Genomic DNA, 18,295 nt, shown 5'->3' with positions numbered 1-18,295 from the left:
TCTCCCAGTGGCCACACATTTTAATTCCACGTCCCATTCCCATTCTGATATGTCTATCAATGGCCTCCTCTATTGTCAAAATGAATCCAAACTCAGGTTGGAGGAACAACACCTTATATACCGGATGGATAGCCTCCAACCTGATGGCATGAACACTGACTTCTCTAACTTCCGTTAATGCCCGTTCTCCCCTTCTTACCCCATCCCTGACATATTTAGTTGTTTGCCTGTTCTCCATCTCCCTCTGGTGCTCCCCCCCCTTTCTTTCTCCTGAGGCCTCCCATCCCATGATCCTTTCCCTTCTCCAGCTCTGTATCACTTTCGCCAATCACCTTTCCAGCTTTTAGCTTCATCCCACCCCCTCCAGTCTTCTATCATTTCACATTTCCCCCTCCCCTCACTACTTTCAAATCTCTTACTATCTTTCCTTTCAGTTAGTCCTGACGAAGGGTCTTGGCCCTAAACGTCGTCAGCGCTTCTCCCTATAGATGCTGCCTGGCCTGCTGTGTTCCACCAGCATTTTGTGTGTGTTGGTGCATAAAAGGGGTTGAGCTCATCTGGGAGTAAACCATCACAGTCATTCTTGACACTTTAACGAACATGATGTTATGTTGTCATAATGAACATGACACCATGTAGCAAGATTATAAGACAAAGAATGAATTCAGTTTAATGAGGTCAGTGAACTTCATTGAAAAAATGTTACACTTATTGTTACATTAAAAAATTTTTAATCTGTTCTTCTAGTTTAACAAAGCCAGTGTATTATGAAGATGTAAGAAGCAAAGCATCCACTGACCAACACAATGGCTTAAGTAATAATCAACGTGCAAGAAAAGCCTTCAAGGAGCATCACTCTGAATACTATGGGGACAAAATCACAGTGAGTATAAGGAAATGTGACTCTATGTCTGAAGAAAGCTATCCAAAATTTTTAGCATGTGTCATGTCCAACGAAGAAGATTCTTTCTGAGATGAAATTTCAATACATTTACTGGACATTTCTGTAAGATTTTGCACTGTGCCATATAGCATGTTTGTAATGCTTCAAGCACTCCATAGAGCAACTGTCATACAAAATCTGAGTCACAAAGAGATTTAAAAGACAGATAATTAAATGGTCTTCAAAAAGAAAAGTCTGAAGAAGCATCTGAAAGGAAAGAAAGTTGTAGAAGTTTAGGGACGGAATTCCAGAGTTTTAGGGTGAAGGGAACAAGTAGATTACTTTCATATTTTTAGCAATCTACTGATTTTTTAATGTATTTACTGATTTTAAGTAGAGATCCATTATATATCTGATTTTATGGTCGTGCTTCCTCAATTTTGGTTTTTAAAATTGTGGTTAAGTTATAGTTAATCAACTAATTTTAATTAAATAGTAAAGTCTACTTTATTACTTAGACCTATCACGGACTCCAGCTACTACAGTTTGAATGAATTTCTTCCAAAGTTAACCAATGTGGATTAACTCAAATGGAACACATCTCAGCAGAGTTGAAGAATTAATTAAATCTCTTTTGCCAAGTGATCATGGCACATACTGGTGCCCAACAAAATGAGCGAGGGGCTGGAACTTAAATAAATGTGATTTTTTTTCTTTGTCAAAAATTGCTATTTTACTCACACATTCTTTTTCCTCTAATTGTTTATTTGTTTTGTATTATTAAGCGCACTTTTTTCTATAATTGGTCTGGAGTCCATTTAAAAATTTAGAATTTGCAAATTAAGATACATTTCTATCCCAAGACTCCCGTATTCATTATAACTTGTATTACTTTCAGAGAATGCAACCTCTACTTTTCTTTCAGTAAGATTTTTTCAGACAAAACTCTGAAGAATATACCAAGATACAAATATTGTTTCTTATACTGACTCTTCTAACCTATTATTTATTTATTTTAGAAGTACAGCACAGAACAGTCCCCACCGACCCAGCAAGCTGTGCCAGCCAGCAGCCAACCTAATTTAACCCTAGCCTAGTCACTGGACTATTGACAATGACCATTAGCCTACCAACATAAATGCCTTTGGACTAATAAAAGAAACTGGAGTACCCAGAGGAAACTCATGGACTCACGGAGAAAATATGCAGACTCCTTACAGACAGTGCCAGAATTGAACTCCTCAAGCTATAATAGCGTTGTACCAACCACAATGCTATTGTGGCGCCCAAGAGTGATAATAATTGGAGTTATACAAAGTTTCTTTATTTACTGGCTGCCAGTTTTGAAGTATTTGATACATAGTGTACATCAGGAATATATTTGAATGAACATACCAGGGTGAAATGATAGAATATCAACCCAGTATTCCTGTTAATTCTTTATTTCTTCCTGAGACTTTAAATAATTCAGCAGAAGTGCAATTATTCTCTTTTGCATTTCATTAATGTAGACATTTTTTTTAATTAATGCCCAACTCCCTTTAAATCTGCAGGCATTTGAGAGCTTGGGTCATTGTCACTCAGTTGACAATGGAAACATAAGATTTATGCAGCAGTTGGATAAGACAGTAATTAGGCTGATCCCACAGTTAGCCATATTTCAAGCAATAATAGTGAAAAACCTTCATCCACCACTTCATATATCTTTCATGGAAGGGGGAGTAAAATGGGTATATTATGTAGTGAGCTCAGGTTCTTTTCTGCATCCATATATAACGTCATTAAATTCTTATTTCAGACCAGAGAGAAAAGATGACTGGCATCCCCTCTCTGTTTTTATCACTGAAGCTCATCCCCTGTAACAAATAGTTCAAGGAATTAATAGACTTATCTCATGGATATAGACCACTCATTCTACTGACGTCGTGGTCAAAATACTCCCCAGGCTTGCTTTATCCCTGCTCTTGAATATGCATTTTTCTGTCTCCTGTCTTTTCTCTCATTTCTCTCATATTGTCCAAGTCTTACTCTTTTCCCTGTTTATAAAAACACACACTCACAATACGATTGCAAATTGTTGACATTTAGCAATAGGATTTCGGTTCAATAATAATAGATTGTGTTGCCTTTTATTCAGTAGATCTGATCATTGAAAAACAAAAAAAAATTCTAAATCATAAATGGCATCAAGCATATCACACCTTTAAATGGAAAAATGCCATAACATCTTTGAAAAAACTAAAGATTTAAAAACAAAGGATATGAGATAAATTGATCAATTGTTGATCAAAGATGGCATGTTTAGGGTCTGAATGTTGTTAATGGAGTTTGTAGGATCTCCCTATGACTGTGGGTTTCACCCAGCTATTGTAGTTTCATCCCACAGCTCTGAGCTGCATGTTGATTAATCCTTGGTATAGAAGGATGTTGGGAGCTGAATGGCCTCTTTCCATGGTGTGAGAAGCTATTACTGGAATGACATTGAGCAGTTCCACAGAAGGACATAGACAGCATTGAAATAGGCCCTGCAGCCTAACTATCCATGTCAAACCACAGCTTGTTCCCTGATATGTCCTAGTTGCCCATGTTTGGCCCATAACCCTCCAAGCTCTTCCACTTCATATACCTATCCAAATGCCTCTTAACTGTGGTGATTGTACCCACCTCAGCCACTTCCTGTGGTGCTCACTACCCTCTGAAGTTACCTCTTGGGTCTTGTAAATCTCTCCCCTTTTATCTTGTATCTGTGCCCTCTAGTTTTGGACTCTGTAACCCTGTGGGTAAGATTAGATTGTTCACCTTATTCATGCCCTCATGATTTTATAATTTGCTGACAAGTCACCTCTCATTCTCCTATGCTCCAAGGTAAAGATGCAGTGTGGCCAAACTTTTCCCAATAACTCAGCCCCTCTCGTCCAAGCAGCATTTTCAGAATCAGGTTTATTATCACTGGCATGTGTTGTGAAATTTGTTAACTTAGCAGCAGCAGTTCAATGCAAAATACAACATATAGAATAAGAAAAATAATAGCAATAAATAAGTAAAACAATTTACAGTATATATATATAGAATAGATTAAAATCATGCAAAAAATAGAACATAGAATAGACAATAGGTGTAGAAGTAGACTATTCGGCCCTTCGAGCCTGCACCACCATTTTGAGATCATGGCTGATCATCTACTATCAATACCCAGTACCTGTCTTGTCCCCATATCCCTTGATTCCCCTATCCATAAGATACCTATCTAGCTCCTTCTTGAAAGCATCCAGACAATTGGCCTCCGCTGCCTTCCAAGGCAGTGCATTCCAGACCCCCACAACTCTCTGGGAGAAGAAGTTTTTCCTTAACTCTGTCCTAAATGACCTACCCCTTATTCTCAAACCATGCCCTCTGGTACTGGACTCTCCCAGCATCTGGAACATATTTCCTGCCTCTATCTTGTCCAATCCCTTAATAATCTTATTTGTTGCAATCAGATCCCCTCTCAATCTCCTTAATTCCAGCATGTACAAGCCCAGTCTCTCTAACCTCTCTGCGTAAGATAGTCCTGACATCCCAGGAATTAACCTTGTGAATCTACGCTGCACTTCCTCTACAGCCAGGATGTCCTTCCTTAACCCTGGAGACCAAAACTGTACACAATACTCCAGGTGTGGTCTCACCAGGGCCCTGTACAAATGGAAGAGGATTTCCTTGCTCTTGTACTCAATTCCCTTTGTAATAAAGGCTAACATTCCATTAGCCTTCTTCACTGCCTGCTGCACTTGCTCATTTACCTTCAGTGACTGATGAACAAGGACTCCTAGATCTCTTTGTATTTCTCCCTTACCTAACTCTACACCATTCAGATAATAATCTGCCTTCCTGTTCTTACTCCCAAAGTGGATAACCTCACACTTATTCACATTAAACGTCATCTGCCAAGTATCTGCCCACTCACCCAGCCTATACAAGTCACCCTGAATTCTCCTAACATCCTCATCACATGTCACACTGCCACCCAGCTTAGTATCATCAGCAAACTTGCTGATGTTATTCTCAATGCCTTCATCCAAATCGTTGACGTAAATCGTAAACAGCTGTGGTCCCAATACCGAGCCCTGTGGCACCCCACTAGTCACCACCTGCCATTCCGAGAAACACACATTCACCACTACTCTTTGCTTTCTATCTGCCAACCAGTTTTCTATCCATGTCAATGTCTCCCCCCCCCCATGCCATGAGCTTTGATTTTACCCACAAATCTCCTAAGTGGGACCTTATCAAGTGCCTTCTGAAAATCGAGGTACACTATACTGGATCTCCCTTGTCTAACTTCCTGGTTACATCCTCGAAAGACTCCAATAGATTAGTCGAATTAATATAATAGGACAGCACAGTACAGGTCCTTCTGCTCACAATGTTGCACCAACCCTTAAACCCTGCCTCTCATATAACCCCCCCCACCTTAAATTCCTCCATATACCTGTCTAGTAGTCTCTTAAATTTCACTAGTGTATCTGCTTCCACCACTGCCTCAGGCAGTGCATTCCACACACTAACCACTCACTGAGTAAAATACCTTCCTCTAATATCCCCCTTAAACTTCCCACCCCTTAAAGCCATGTCCTCTTGTATTGAGCAGTGGTGCCCTGGGGAAGAGGCACTGGCTGTCCACTCTGTGTATTCTTCTTAATATCTTGTATACCTCTATCATGTCTCCTCTCACCCTCCTTCTCTCCAAAGAGTAAAGCCCTAGCTCCCTTAATCTCTGATTATAATGCATACCGTCTACATCAGGCGGCATCCTGGTAAATCTTCTCTGTACCCTTTCCAATGCTTCCACATCCTTCCTATAGTGAGGCGACCAGAACTGGACACAGTACTCCAAGTGTGGCCTAACCAGAGTTTTATAGAGCTGCATCATTACCTCACGACTCTTAAACTCTATCCCTCGACTTAATAAAGCTAACACCCCATATGCTTTCTTAACTACCCTATCTACCTATGAGGCAACTTTCAGGGATCTGTGGACATGTTCCCCTAGATCCCTCTGCTCCTCCACACTACCAAGTATCCTGCCAGTTACTTTGTACTCTGCCTTGGAGTTTGTCCTTCCAAAGTGTACCACCTCACAATTCTCTGGTTTGAACTCCATCTGCCACTTCTCAGCCCACTTCTGCATCCTGTCAATGTCTCTCTTGCAATCTTTGACAATCCTCTGCACTATCCACAACACCACCAAACTTTGTGTTGTCTGCAAACTTGCCAACCCACCCTTCTACCCCCACATCCAGGTCATTAATAAAAATTATGAAAAATAGAGGACCCAGAACCGATCCTAGTCACAACCCTCCAATCTGAATGTACTCCCTCCACCACGACCCTCTGCTTTCTGCAGGCAAGCCAATTCTGAATCCACCTGGCCAAACTTCCTTGGATCCCATGACTTTGACTTTCTGAATAAGCCTACCATGTGGAACCTTATCAAATGTCTTACTAAAATCCATGTAGATCACATCCACTGCACTACCCTCATCTATATGCCTGGTCACCTCCTCAAAAAACTCTATCAGGCTTGTTAGACACGATCTGCCCTTCACAAAGCCATGCTGACTGTCCCTGATCAGACCATGATTCTCTAAATGCTCATAGATCCTATCCTGGTCAGACCCCACTTAGAGTACTGTGCTCAGTTCTGGTCACCTCACTACAGGAAGGATGTGGAAGCCATAGAAAGGGTGCAGAGGAGATTTACAAGGATGTTGCCTGGATTGGGGAGCATGCCTTATGAGAATATGTTGAGTGAACTCGGTCTTTTCTCCTTGGAGCGAAGGAGGATGAGAGGTGACCTGATAGAGGCGTACAAGATGATGAGAGGCATTGATCGTGTGGCGAGTCAAAGGGTTTTTCCCAGGGCTGAAATGGTTGCCACAAGAGGATACAGGTTTAAGGTGCTGGGGAGTAGGTACAGAGGAGATGTCAGGGGTAGGTTTTTTTACTCAGAGAGTGGTGAGTGCGTGGAATGGACTGCCGGCAACGGTGGTGGAGGCAAACACGATAGGGTCTTTTAAGAGGCTTTTAGATAGGTACATGGAGCTTAGTAAAATAGAGGGCTATAGGTAAGCCTAGTAATTTCTAAGGTAGGGACATGTTCAGCACAACTTTGTGGGCCGAAGGCCTGTATTGTGCTGTAGGTTTTCTGTGTTTCTAAGAATCTTTTCCAACAGCTTTCCCACCACAGACGTAAGGCTCACTGGTCTATAATTACCCGGACTAGCCCGACTACTTTTTTTGAACAAGGGGACAACATTACCCTTCCTCCAATCCTCCGGTACCATTCCCGTGGACAACGAGGACATAAAGATCCTAGCGAGAGGCTCAGCAATCTCTTCCTTCGCCTCATGGAGCAGCCTGGGGAATATTCCATCAGGCCCCAGGGACTTATCCGTCCTAATGTATTTTAAGAACTCCAACACCTCCTCTCCCTTAATATCAACATGCTCCAGAACCTCACTCATATTGTCCTCACCATCATCAAGTTCCCTCTCATTGGTGAATACCAGTATTCACTGAGGATCCTGCTCACTTCCACAGCCTCCAGGCACATCTTCCCATTTTTATCTCGAATCGGTCCTACCTTCACTCCTGTCATCCTTTTGTTCTTCACATAATTGATGAATGCCTTGGGGGTTTCCTTTACCCTACTCGCCAAGGCCTTCTCATGCCCCCTTCTTGCTCTTCTCAGCCCCTTCTTAAGCTCCTTTCTTGCTACCCTATATTCCTTAATAGACCCATCTGATCCTTGCTTCCTAAACCTCATGTGCGCTGCCTTCTTCCACCTGACTAGATTTTGCACTTCACTTGTCACCCATGGTTCCTTCACCCTACCATTCTTTATCTTCCTCACCGGGACAGATTTATCCCTAACATCCTGCAAGAGATCCCTAAACATCGACCACATGTCCATAGTACATTTCCCTGCAAAAACATCATCCCAATTCACACCCACAAGTTCTAGCCTTTTTGCCTCATAATTTGCCCTTCCCCAATTAAAAATTTTCCTGTCCTCTCTGATTCTATCCTTTTCCATGATAATGCTAAAGGCCAGGGAGCGGTGGTCACTGTCCCCCAGATGCTCACCCACTGACAGATCTGTGACCTGACCCAGTTCATTACCTAATACTAGATCTAGTATAGCATTTCCCCTAGTCGCCCTGTCAACATACTATGACAGGAATCTGTCCTGGACACACTTAACAAACTCTGCCTTGTCTAAATCATTGGAACTAATCAGGTGTCAATCAATATTAGAGAAGTTAAAGTCACCTATGTTAACAACCCTGTTATTTTTGCACCTTTCCAAAATCTGCCTTCCAGTCTGCTCCTCAGTATCTTTTCTGGTACCAGGGGGCCTATAGAATACTCCCAATAAAGTAACTGCTCCCTTCCTGTCCCTGACTTCCACCCATACTGACTCAAAAGAGGATCCTGCTACATTACCCACCCTTTCTGTAGCTGTAATAGTATCCCAGACCAGTAATGCCACCCCTCCTCCCCCTTTTCCCCCCTCTCTGTCCCTTTTAAAGCACTGAAATCCAGGAATATTGAGAATCCTTCCTGCCCTGGTGCCAGCCAAGTCTCTGTAATTGCCACTACATCATAATTCCATGTATGTATCCAAGCTCTCAGTTCATCACCTTTGTTCCTGATGCTTCTTGCATTTAAGTACATGCACTTTAGCCCTTCTACCTTACTACCTTTACACCCTTTATTCTGCTTCTCTTTCCTCAAAGCCTCTTTATATGTTAGATCTGGCTTTACTCCATGCACTATACTTGCAGTTCTCACATGACCTTTATCCTCCTCCACCTCACTATCTGCTCTAACATTCTGGTTCCCCTCTCCTTGCAAATCTAGTTTAAACCACCCCCCCACCCCCCAGAGCAGCACTAGCAAACCTTCCTGCAAGGATGTTAGTCCCCCTCCAGTTCCTTCAACTCGTCCCATCAGAACAAGTCCCACCCCTGCAACAAGGCTCAATTGTCCAGAAACATGAAGCCCTCCCTCCTGCACCAACTCCTTAGCCACATATTTAGCTGCATTATCTTCCCTTTTCTAGTCTCAGTAGCACATGGCTCAGATAGCAATCCTGAGATTGCAACCCTGGAGGTCCTGACCTTCAGCTTTGCACCTAACTCCCTAAACTCTCTTTGCAGGACCTCCTCCTTCTTCCTATCCACGTCATTGGTCCCTACATTGACTGCAACATCTGCTGCTCACCCTCCTCCTGAGAATACCAAGAACTCAATCCGAGATATTGCAGACCCTAGCACCAGGGAGGCAACAGACCATCCAGGATTTTTGATCTCTCCCACAGAACCTCTTATCTGTCCCGCTAACTATCGAATCCTCTATCACTACTGCTGTCCTCTTTTCCCTCCTTCCCTTCTGAGCTGAGAGTCCAGTCTCAGTGCCAGAGTCGTGACCACTACGACTTGTCCCTGGTAGGTCGTCCCCAACAACAATATCCAAAACGGTATACTTCTTGTTGATGGGAACATCCACAGGGGTGCTCTGCTCTTCTTGTCTATTCCCCTTCCCTCTCCTGACAAGTCACCCAACTACCTGTCTCCTGACTCCTAGGGGTGACTATCTCCCTGAAACTCCTGCCTATTTCTGCCTCTGCCTCATGAATGATCCGAAGTTCATCCAGCTCCAGCTCCAGTTCCCTAACTCAGTTTGTCAGGAGCTGCAGCTGGATGCACCTTTTACACGTGTAGTCATAAAGGACAACTGTACTTGCCCTGACTTCCCACATGTTACAAACAGAGCACTCGACTGCCCTCACTGCTGCCTCCATTATCTACTTCTAATTTAATTAGATTAATTAAAGGAGCTTACCTGGCCTTACCTCACTGGGAGCAAGCTCATCTTCAGCCTCTGCTCACCAAAGCCTTCCCACTCTGTCTCCTACTACTCCGTCATCCGCTCCATTAATCTGCTCACTTTTTAAACTCTCACTGTTCTCACAGGCCAACCTTCACGCGCTTGAGCAGTCGTGCTCCGTTCAAACTGCCGAAGAAATGACCTTCCCTCTCTCAATCTGCTCCCTTTTTAAACTCTCCCGCTGTTCTCACAGGCCGACCTTCACGCACTTGAGCAGTTATTGTCAATTGTCAAATAATTGTCATATCTTTCCTATAACAACATGAACAAAACTTGTACACAATACTCCCAAGTCCAGTCTCACCAACAACTGTATAACTGCAATATACTATCCCTAGTTCTAAACTTGATGCCCTGATATGCTAAATGCTACCTTTGCCACCTGAACTACTTGCATGGCAGCCTTCAGCAAACTATGCACTTTTACTCTTGGTCCCTCTGTTCCACAATTCTCATCATTCAGTGCCTTTTCACTGTATTGGCTCTTTGACTGTCCGAAGTGTGAGTTGAAATCCATTACCATTCCTCAACCTACTTGATAATTCAAAGTTTCTTAGTAATTCATTGTAACCTGCTTCACTTGTTGACAGAACCTCCGAATTTAACATCGTCACTGAACTTGCTAATTATGCCATGCACATTCACATCAGGTGAAATTTTTTTTAATTTTTTTGTTTGTTTGTTTAGCAACACAGACCAGGGCCTTCCAGCCTATTGTGCCGCACTGCACGGATGCCCTCAATATAACCCTAGCCTAATCCAGGACAATTTACAGTCACCAATTAACCTACTAACTGGTACATCTTTGGAATATGGGAGGAAGCTGAAGTACCTGGAGGAAACACACACAGTCAGAAAGGAAAAATGTACAAACCTGCTTATAGAGAATTCCGAACTCTTCTCCAAGCTGTAATGACACCATGCTAACTGCTACACCAGCTTGATGCCCTAGGTTCTGCCATCAATAACAGGCTTGAAGGGAGGGGAAGTAAAATCACTATAGTAAAGATTAATTAAGTTTTCAGCTCTCTACTTCAAAACTTTCCAAGATCAATAACCTTAACAAAATAGTAAATGGTTGAATTAGGCGTGATATGGTCAGTGATTCCTTAGTGGTCACAGCTTCAATATCCCAGCACGCATCTGAATGCAGTTACACACTCTCATCTGAGTAACAGAATTCAATTAACCACTCCACACTGCAGCCCCTGGTGAGTTGAGGGGCTGGATACACTTTGCCTCAGACCTTTCAACTCCCATCATCAGCCACTAATACATCTTGTAGAGCTCTACTCATTTGAATGAAGTTGATGACTTGTGTGCCAAAGGGTGGTTTGTGTTTTTTTCTGTTACTTTAATTAGTTTACAGTAGTAACATGTGATTAAATTACTTTTAATTTTAAATGTCTTTAATTTTATCTATTCCAACTGCCAAATGTCTGTTCCAAATGTCTGGTTTATAATGAAAGGTCATTGGGTTTTAGTAATAAGTTGGAAAAAATAGGTAATAAATAAACTCAGGTGAAGGGCCATGGGATTTCCCAGTTGTACAATGACCATGACAGTTTTTGTTTTTTAAAAGCATGATTGCTTAGATAGAGGCTGATGGACAAAAGGAGGTAATTTCTAAACCTTAAGGCCATAAGACAGGAACAGGATTAGGCCATTGGGCCCATCAAGTCTGCTCTGCCATTTCCTCATGGCTGATCTATTTTCCCTCTCAACCCCATTTTCCTGCCTTCTCCCCGTGACCTTCCACACCATAACTAATCAAGAACCTATCAACCTTTGTCTTAAATACATCCGGTGACCTGGCCTCCACAGCCACCTTTGGCAACGAATTTCACAGGTTCACCACCCTCTAGCCAAAGAAATTCTTCCTCATTTCTGTTCTGTTGTACCTCTCTTCTGAAGCTATGCTCTCTATTCATAGACTCCCCCACGTTAGGAAATAATCCTCTCCACATCCAGTCTGTAGAGGCCTTTCAACACTTGATAGGTTTAAATGAGATTCCCCCTCCCCCATTCTTCTAAATTCCAACAAGTAAAGGCCCAGAGCCATCAAACACTCGTCATACGATAACCCTTTCTTTCCCAGAATCATTCTCATGAACCTTCTCCACTGTCAGCACATCCTTCTTAGATAGGGGTCCAAGACTGCTCTCAGTACTTCAAGTGATGCTTCACCAGTGCCTTATAAAGCTTCAGCTATGCATCCTTGCTTTATATTCTAGGTCTGTCAAAATGGATGCTGACATTGCACTTACTTTAAAAACACAAAATGCTGGCAGAACTCAGTAGGCCAGACAGCATCTATGTGAGGAGGTAGTGACGACGTTTCGGGCCGAAACGTCGTCACTACTTCCTCCCATAGATACTGTCTGGCCTGCTGAATTCTGCCAGCATTTTGTATTTTTATTTATTTCCAGCATCTGCAGATTCACTCGTGTACCATTGCACTTACCTTCCTCACCTCCTATTCAACCTACAAGTTAAACTTTAGGAAATCCTGCACGAGGACTGCCAAGTTCCTTTACACCTTCGACTTTTGAATTTCATGCCCATTTAGAAAATAGTCTATACTTTTATTCCTTCCATCAAAGTGCATGGCCATACACTTCCCATTCCACTTCTTTTTCCGTTTTCCTAATCTAAGTCCTTATGCAACCTCATTGTTTTCTCAACACTACCTACTCTTCCACCAATCTTTGTATTGTCTGCAAAACTTGGCCACAAAGCTATCAATTACATCATCCAAATTGTTGACATATAACGTAAAAAGAAGTGGCCCCAATACTGACCCCTGTGGAACATTATTCGCCATTGACAGCCAACCAGAAAAGGCTCCCTTTATTCTCACTCTTTGCCTCTTGCCAATCAGTGAATCCTCTGTCCATGCTGATGTCTTCATGGGCTCTTCTCTTGCTAAGCAGCCTCATGTGCTGCACCTTAGTCCTTTTAAAATCTAAGCACACAATATTAACCGCTTCTCCTTTGTCTATCATGCTTGTTATTTCCTCAAACGTCTCCAACAGATTTGTCAGGCAAGATTTTCCCCTAAGGAAACCATGCTGACTTTATAAACACAAAATACACTGCAGATGCTGTGGTCAAATCAACACATACAATATGCTGGAGGAACTCAGCAGGTCGGGCAGCATCCGTTGAAACTAGCAGTCAACGTTTCGGGCCAAGACCCTTCGTCAGGACTGAAGAAGGAGGGGGCAAGGGCCCTATAAAGAAGATGGGGGGAGAGTGGGATGGAGAAGGCTGGTAGGTGCCAGGTGAAAAACCAATCAGAGGAAAGATCAAGGGGTGGGGGAGGGGAAGCAGGGAGGGGATAGGCAGGAAAGGTGAAGAAGGAATGTAAGGGGAAAGCACTATGGGTAGTAGAAGGAGGCAGAATCATGAGAGAGGTGATAGGCAGCTGAAAGAGGAGGCAAAGTGAAAGTAGGATGGGGGAAGGGAGGGGGAGGGAATTACCGTAATTAGAGAATTCAATGTTCATACCAAGGGGCTGGAGACTACCCAGACGGTATATGAGGTGTTGCTCCTCCAACCTGAGTTTGGCCTCATCATGGCAGTAGAGGAGGCCATTTATGGACATATCTGAATGGGAATGTGAAGCAAAGTTGAAGCGGATGGCAACCGGGAGATCCTGTCTGTTTATCGAGCACCTCCGCTCCGTCCGCCATGACAGACAGGATCTCCCGGTTGCCATCCACTTCAACTCTGCTTCACATTCCCATTCGGTTATGTCCATACATGGCCTCCTCTACTGCCATGATAAGGCCAAAGTCAGGTTGGAGGAGTAACACCTCATATACCGTCTGGGTATACATTGGTATGAACATCGAATTCTCCAACTTACGGTAATTCCCTCCCCCTCCCTTCCCCCATCCCACTTTCACTCTGCCTCCTAATCCAGCTGCCTATCACCTCTCTCTTGATTCTGCCTTCTTCTGGTACGCATAGTGCTTTCCCCTTTCATTACTTCTTCACCTCTCCTGCCTATCCCCTCCCCTACCCCTTGATCTTTCCTCTGATTGGTTTTTCACCTAGCACCCACCAGCTTTCTCCTTCCCACCCTCCCCCCACCTTCTTTATAGGGCCCCTGTCCCTTCCTTCTTCAGTCCTGATGAAGGGTCTCGGCCCAAAACATTGACTGCTCGTTTCAACGGATGCTGCCCGACCTGCTGAGTTCCTCCAGCGTGTTGTACGTGTTGATGCTGACTTTATCATGTGCCTCGAAGTAACCTAACTCCAACATCCAGCCAACCACTGAAGTCAGTCTAACTGGCCTATAATTTCCTTTCTTCTGCCTCCCTCCCGTGTTGAAGAGTGGAGTGACATTTGCAATTTTCCAGTCCTCCAGAAGCATTGCAGAATCTAGTGATTCTTGAAAGATCATTATTATTGCCTTCTCAATCTCTTTAGCTACCTCTTTCAGAACCTTGTTATGTAGTCCATCTGGTCCAGGTGATTTATCTACTTTAAGAACTTCCAGTTTCCCAAGCACCTTCTCCTTAGTAATAGCAGTTGCACTTGCTTCTGCCCCCTGACACTCTCAAATTTCCAGCATACTGTTAGTGTCTTCCACAGAGAAAACTGATGCAAAATTCTTATTCAGTATATTATCCAAAATATTATATTTGGTAAAGGGACTTAAACTGCCTATCAAAGAATCAGTCAACATAACTATATTGAGAATCTCAGTGAAGCTATTCAAATGTGTAGCCATTACCCAATTTAAAATATAGTTGCAGGCTGTAATCTTGTAAGATTAACTGCAATGAATTGGCAATTGCTGTAAATATTCTGACAACTAGTGTCAAGATCTGACTTATGTCATGTTCTTTCAATTATTTTGGGAACTTTTATTTTTATGTAAAGTGTAAAATAAATTTCCTGTTTAATTACAGTTGTTAAAATATCATGTTTTTATTAATTTTTAATGAAGATGTTTTAATGGCAAGGGGATACTATAAAATTATCTGTACACGGAAGAGTGCCAAGTTGGCTCCATTCTTTCATTTTGCATAGATTCATTTGGTACATAATTCATGTGGTTGTCATTGAAGTTTCAGGATAAATTTGTTTTCTGTTCCCCCTCATTAGGTACCCTTCGTTCTGGGTGTGTGTATAATAATTAGATCTACTGCCATCTCTGAACTAATGCCAGTATCTGTTTCCAAAAAGTGATATTTAAACAGGAGTAGCTGCCAGTTGAGAGTTTTTTGAAAACTCCTTAATACCTAATTAAATACTAAAGGTTAGACAAGGGAGTAAAACAATAGATGTGAAAGTAACTATACCAATATTCCCAGAGTAAAGTTCCTTATTAGAACAGTAATGACGAGATCACTGCTTGCCTTATTTTCCACCCTAACAGACTGATTCAAACTCCTGCAGATACCTGGTTGCATTGTTAGACATACCTTAAAATAAATAATTTCAATATAACGAGAAAAGCTTTTGCATCATTTCTCAGTTTAATGTTAGATGGTTTTATAGTATGGATTCCCTTACAGCAGTTACAAACAGTACTTTTAGAAATAACTGCAATTACAACATCCAGAAAGAAATCAAATATCCTATTTGGATATATTCAAAGAATGTTTCAGAGTTGTAAATTGCATTCCTTTACATTAATTTATCTTCATCTACAGATTATACAGTCTTCTTCCAACAGAGTAAGTTGGCAGAAGCAGTATTTTGGACATAATTTTCTGTTCTGAAAGCTTAAGAATGATTTAGTGCCTGAATCAATTTCTGCTATTAGATCATGAGAGAAAGATTTAAAGGGTAAAGATTAGCTTGTATGCAAAAACATCAAGTGAAATACATTGTTTGCTTCAATGACCAACATAGTCACATGATGTGCTTGGAGCAGCCTGTGTCACCCTGCTTCCAGCACCCACAAATTATTAACCCTAACTAGAAGGCATAAGAGTGGAATTAGGCACCTCAACCCTTCGAGTTTACTCTGCCATTCCATCATGGCTGATTAATTATCCCTTTCCATAAGACCGTAAGAATTAGGAGGAGAATTAGACCATTTGGACCCATTGGTTCTGCTCTTCCATTTCATCATGGCTGGTCCAGTTTTCCTCTCAAACCCATTCATCTGCCTTCTCTCTGTAACTTTAAACACTTTCCCTAACCAAAAACCTGTCAACCTCTGCTTTAAGTATGCTCAGTGACTTGAGAGCCATCTATGGCAATGAATTTCACAGATTCACCACCCTCTGGCAAAAGGAATTCTTTCTAATTTCTCTTTTAAATGGATGTCCCTCTATTCTCAGGCTGTGCCTTCTGGTCCTTGATTCTCCCACTACCAGAAACATCCTCTCCATATCCACACCACCTAGACCATCAATATTCAATAGGTTTCAATAAGATTCACTCTCATTCTTCTAAACCCCAGCGACCACAGACACAGAATCACCAAACGCCCCTCATACGATGAGCCTTTCATTCCTGGAATTATTCTTGTCAACATCCTCTGTACCATCTGACCAATGCCTTATAAAGCCTTACCATCAAATCCTTGCTCTTATATTCCAGCTATCGTGAATTGAAAACCAACAGCGCATTTGCCTTTTTTACCAGTGACTCAATCTGCAAGTTAACTTTCAGGGAATCCTGCACAAGGGCTCCCAAGTCCCTTGGTAGCTCTGATTTTTGAATTTTCACCCTGTTTAGGGTATAGGCTATGCCTTTATTTCTTCTTCCAAAATGCATGACCATTCACTTTATTGGCACTACATTGCATCTGTCAGTTTTTTGCTTATTCTCCCAATCCGTCCAAGTCTTTCCTGGACTCCCTGTTTCCTCAACAGTACCTGCCCCTCCACTAATCTATATATCTTCTAAAAACTTGGCCACAAAGCCGTCAATTCTATTATCCAAGCTCTTAACATATAACATGAAATGAAGCGGTCCCAATAGCGATTCCTGCGAACACCACTTGTCACCGAAAGCCAACCAGAATAGGCCCTCTTTATTCCCAGTCTGCCTCCTGCCAGGCAGCTAACCCTCTATCCATTTTAATTAGTATATTTCCTGTAATACCATTGGCTCCCACCTTGTTAAGCAGGACACCTTGTCATGGGCCTTCTGAAATTCTAAGTAAACAACATTCACTGACACTCCTTTGTCTATCCTGCCTGTTATTTCCTCAACGAATTCCAACAGATCTACTCTGAAGGGAACCATGCTGAGTTTGGCATACACTTTATAATGTGCCTGGACTCTTAATATCTTCTCAAACACTGAAGTCAGGTTAACTGACCTACAATTTCCCTTCCTCTGCTTTCCTCCCTTCTTAAAGAATGGAGTGACATTTGCAATTTTCCAGTCCTCCAGAATCATTCCAGAATCTAGAGATTATTACTAATGTATCCACTATCTCTTTACCTACCTCTTTTAGAACCCTAGGGTGTAGTTCATATGGTCCAGGTGACTTATCTACCTTCAGACCTTTCAACTTCCCAAGCACCTACTTCTAAGTAATGGCAACTACACTCATTTCTGCTCACTGATATTCTCAATTTTCTGGCATACTGCTAGTGCCTTCTACAATGAAGCCTTATACAAAATATTTATTAAATTCATATGGCATTTTTTATCCCCCATTGCTACCTCTCAAGCATTATTTTCCAGTGGTCCAATATACACTCTCAGTTCTCTTTTACTCTTAATATATATATCTGATAAAAATAAACTTTCAATACCCCTTTGATATTTTTGACTAGCTTACCTTCATATTTTATCTTTTCTCTCCTTGTTTTTTCTCTCCTGTTAGTTTTTAAAAGCTTCCCAATCTTTTTTCATACCCTCTCTCTCTAGTTTTTATGCTGCCTTTGACTTCCCTTGTCACCCACAGTTGCCTCATCCTCCTTTTAGAATCCTTCATTTATGGGATAATCTATCCTGCATCTTTCAAACTGCCCCCAGAAACTTCATCTATTGCTATTGTTCTGTCTTTCCAGCTGGTGTCAACTTTCCAGTCAACTTGGGTGAGCTCCTCTCTGATGCTTCTGTCGTTCCCTTTACACATCAATGTATACTGATACATCTGATTTTATCTTTGTTCTCTCAAACTGCAAGGTGAATTCTACCATATTATGATCACTGGAGGAACTCAGCTGGTCAGGCAGCATCTATGGAAATGAATAAGCAATTTACATTTCAGTCCGAGACCCTTCTTCAGGACTGGCTGACCTGAGTTTCTCCAGCAATTTGTGTGTGTTACAGACTGATATTCTTGTGTTTATATTATGATCACTATCTCCTAAGGGTTCCTTTACCTTAAGCTCTGTAATCCAATCTGGTTCATTAAGTGATACCCAATCAAGAATTGCTTTTCTCTAGTGGGCTCAATCACAAGCTACTCTAAAAATGCATTTTGTAGGCATTGCTTTGTAGGATCCCTCTCTTGGGATCCAACGCCAATCTGATTTTTTTTTTCCCCAAACT

General features: G+C 42.0%; 1 protein-coding gene across 1 annotated transcript in view; it reads left to right on the top strand.

The window, feature by feature from the left end:
* The window catches only part of LOC132379689 (rab11 family-interacting protein 2), a 136,148-nt gene that overhangs the window by 108,527 nt on the left and 9,326 nt on the right, over nucleotides 1-18,295 (top strand). The window contains exon 4 of the mRNA XM_059947947.1: nucleotides 748-883. Coding sequence (XP_059803930.1) covers nucleotides 748-883 — 136 coding nt within the window. The remainder of the gene's footprint in view (nucleotides 1-747; nucleotides 884-18,295) is intronic.

This window comes from Hypanus sabinus, chromosome 22 (genome assembly GCF_030144855.1).
Source record: "Hypanus sabinus isolate sHypSab1 chromosome 22, sHypSab1.hap1, whole genome shotgun sequence".
Taxonomy (NCBI): domain Eukaryota; kingdom Metazoa; phylum Chordata; class Chondrichthyes; order Myliobatiformes; family Dasyatidae; genus Hypanus; species Hypanus sabinus.
The sequence above is the reverse complement of the archived record's forward strand: the minus strand, read 5'-3'. Positions and strand labels throughout refer to the sequence as shown.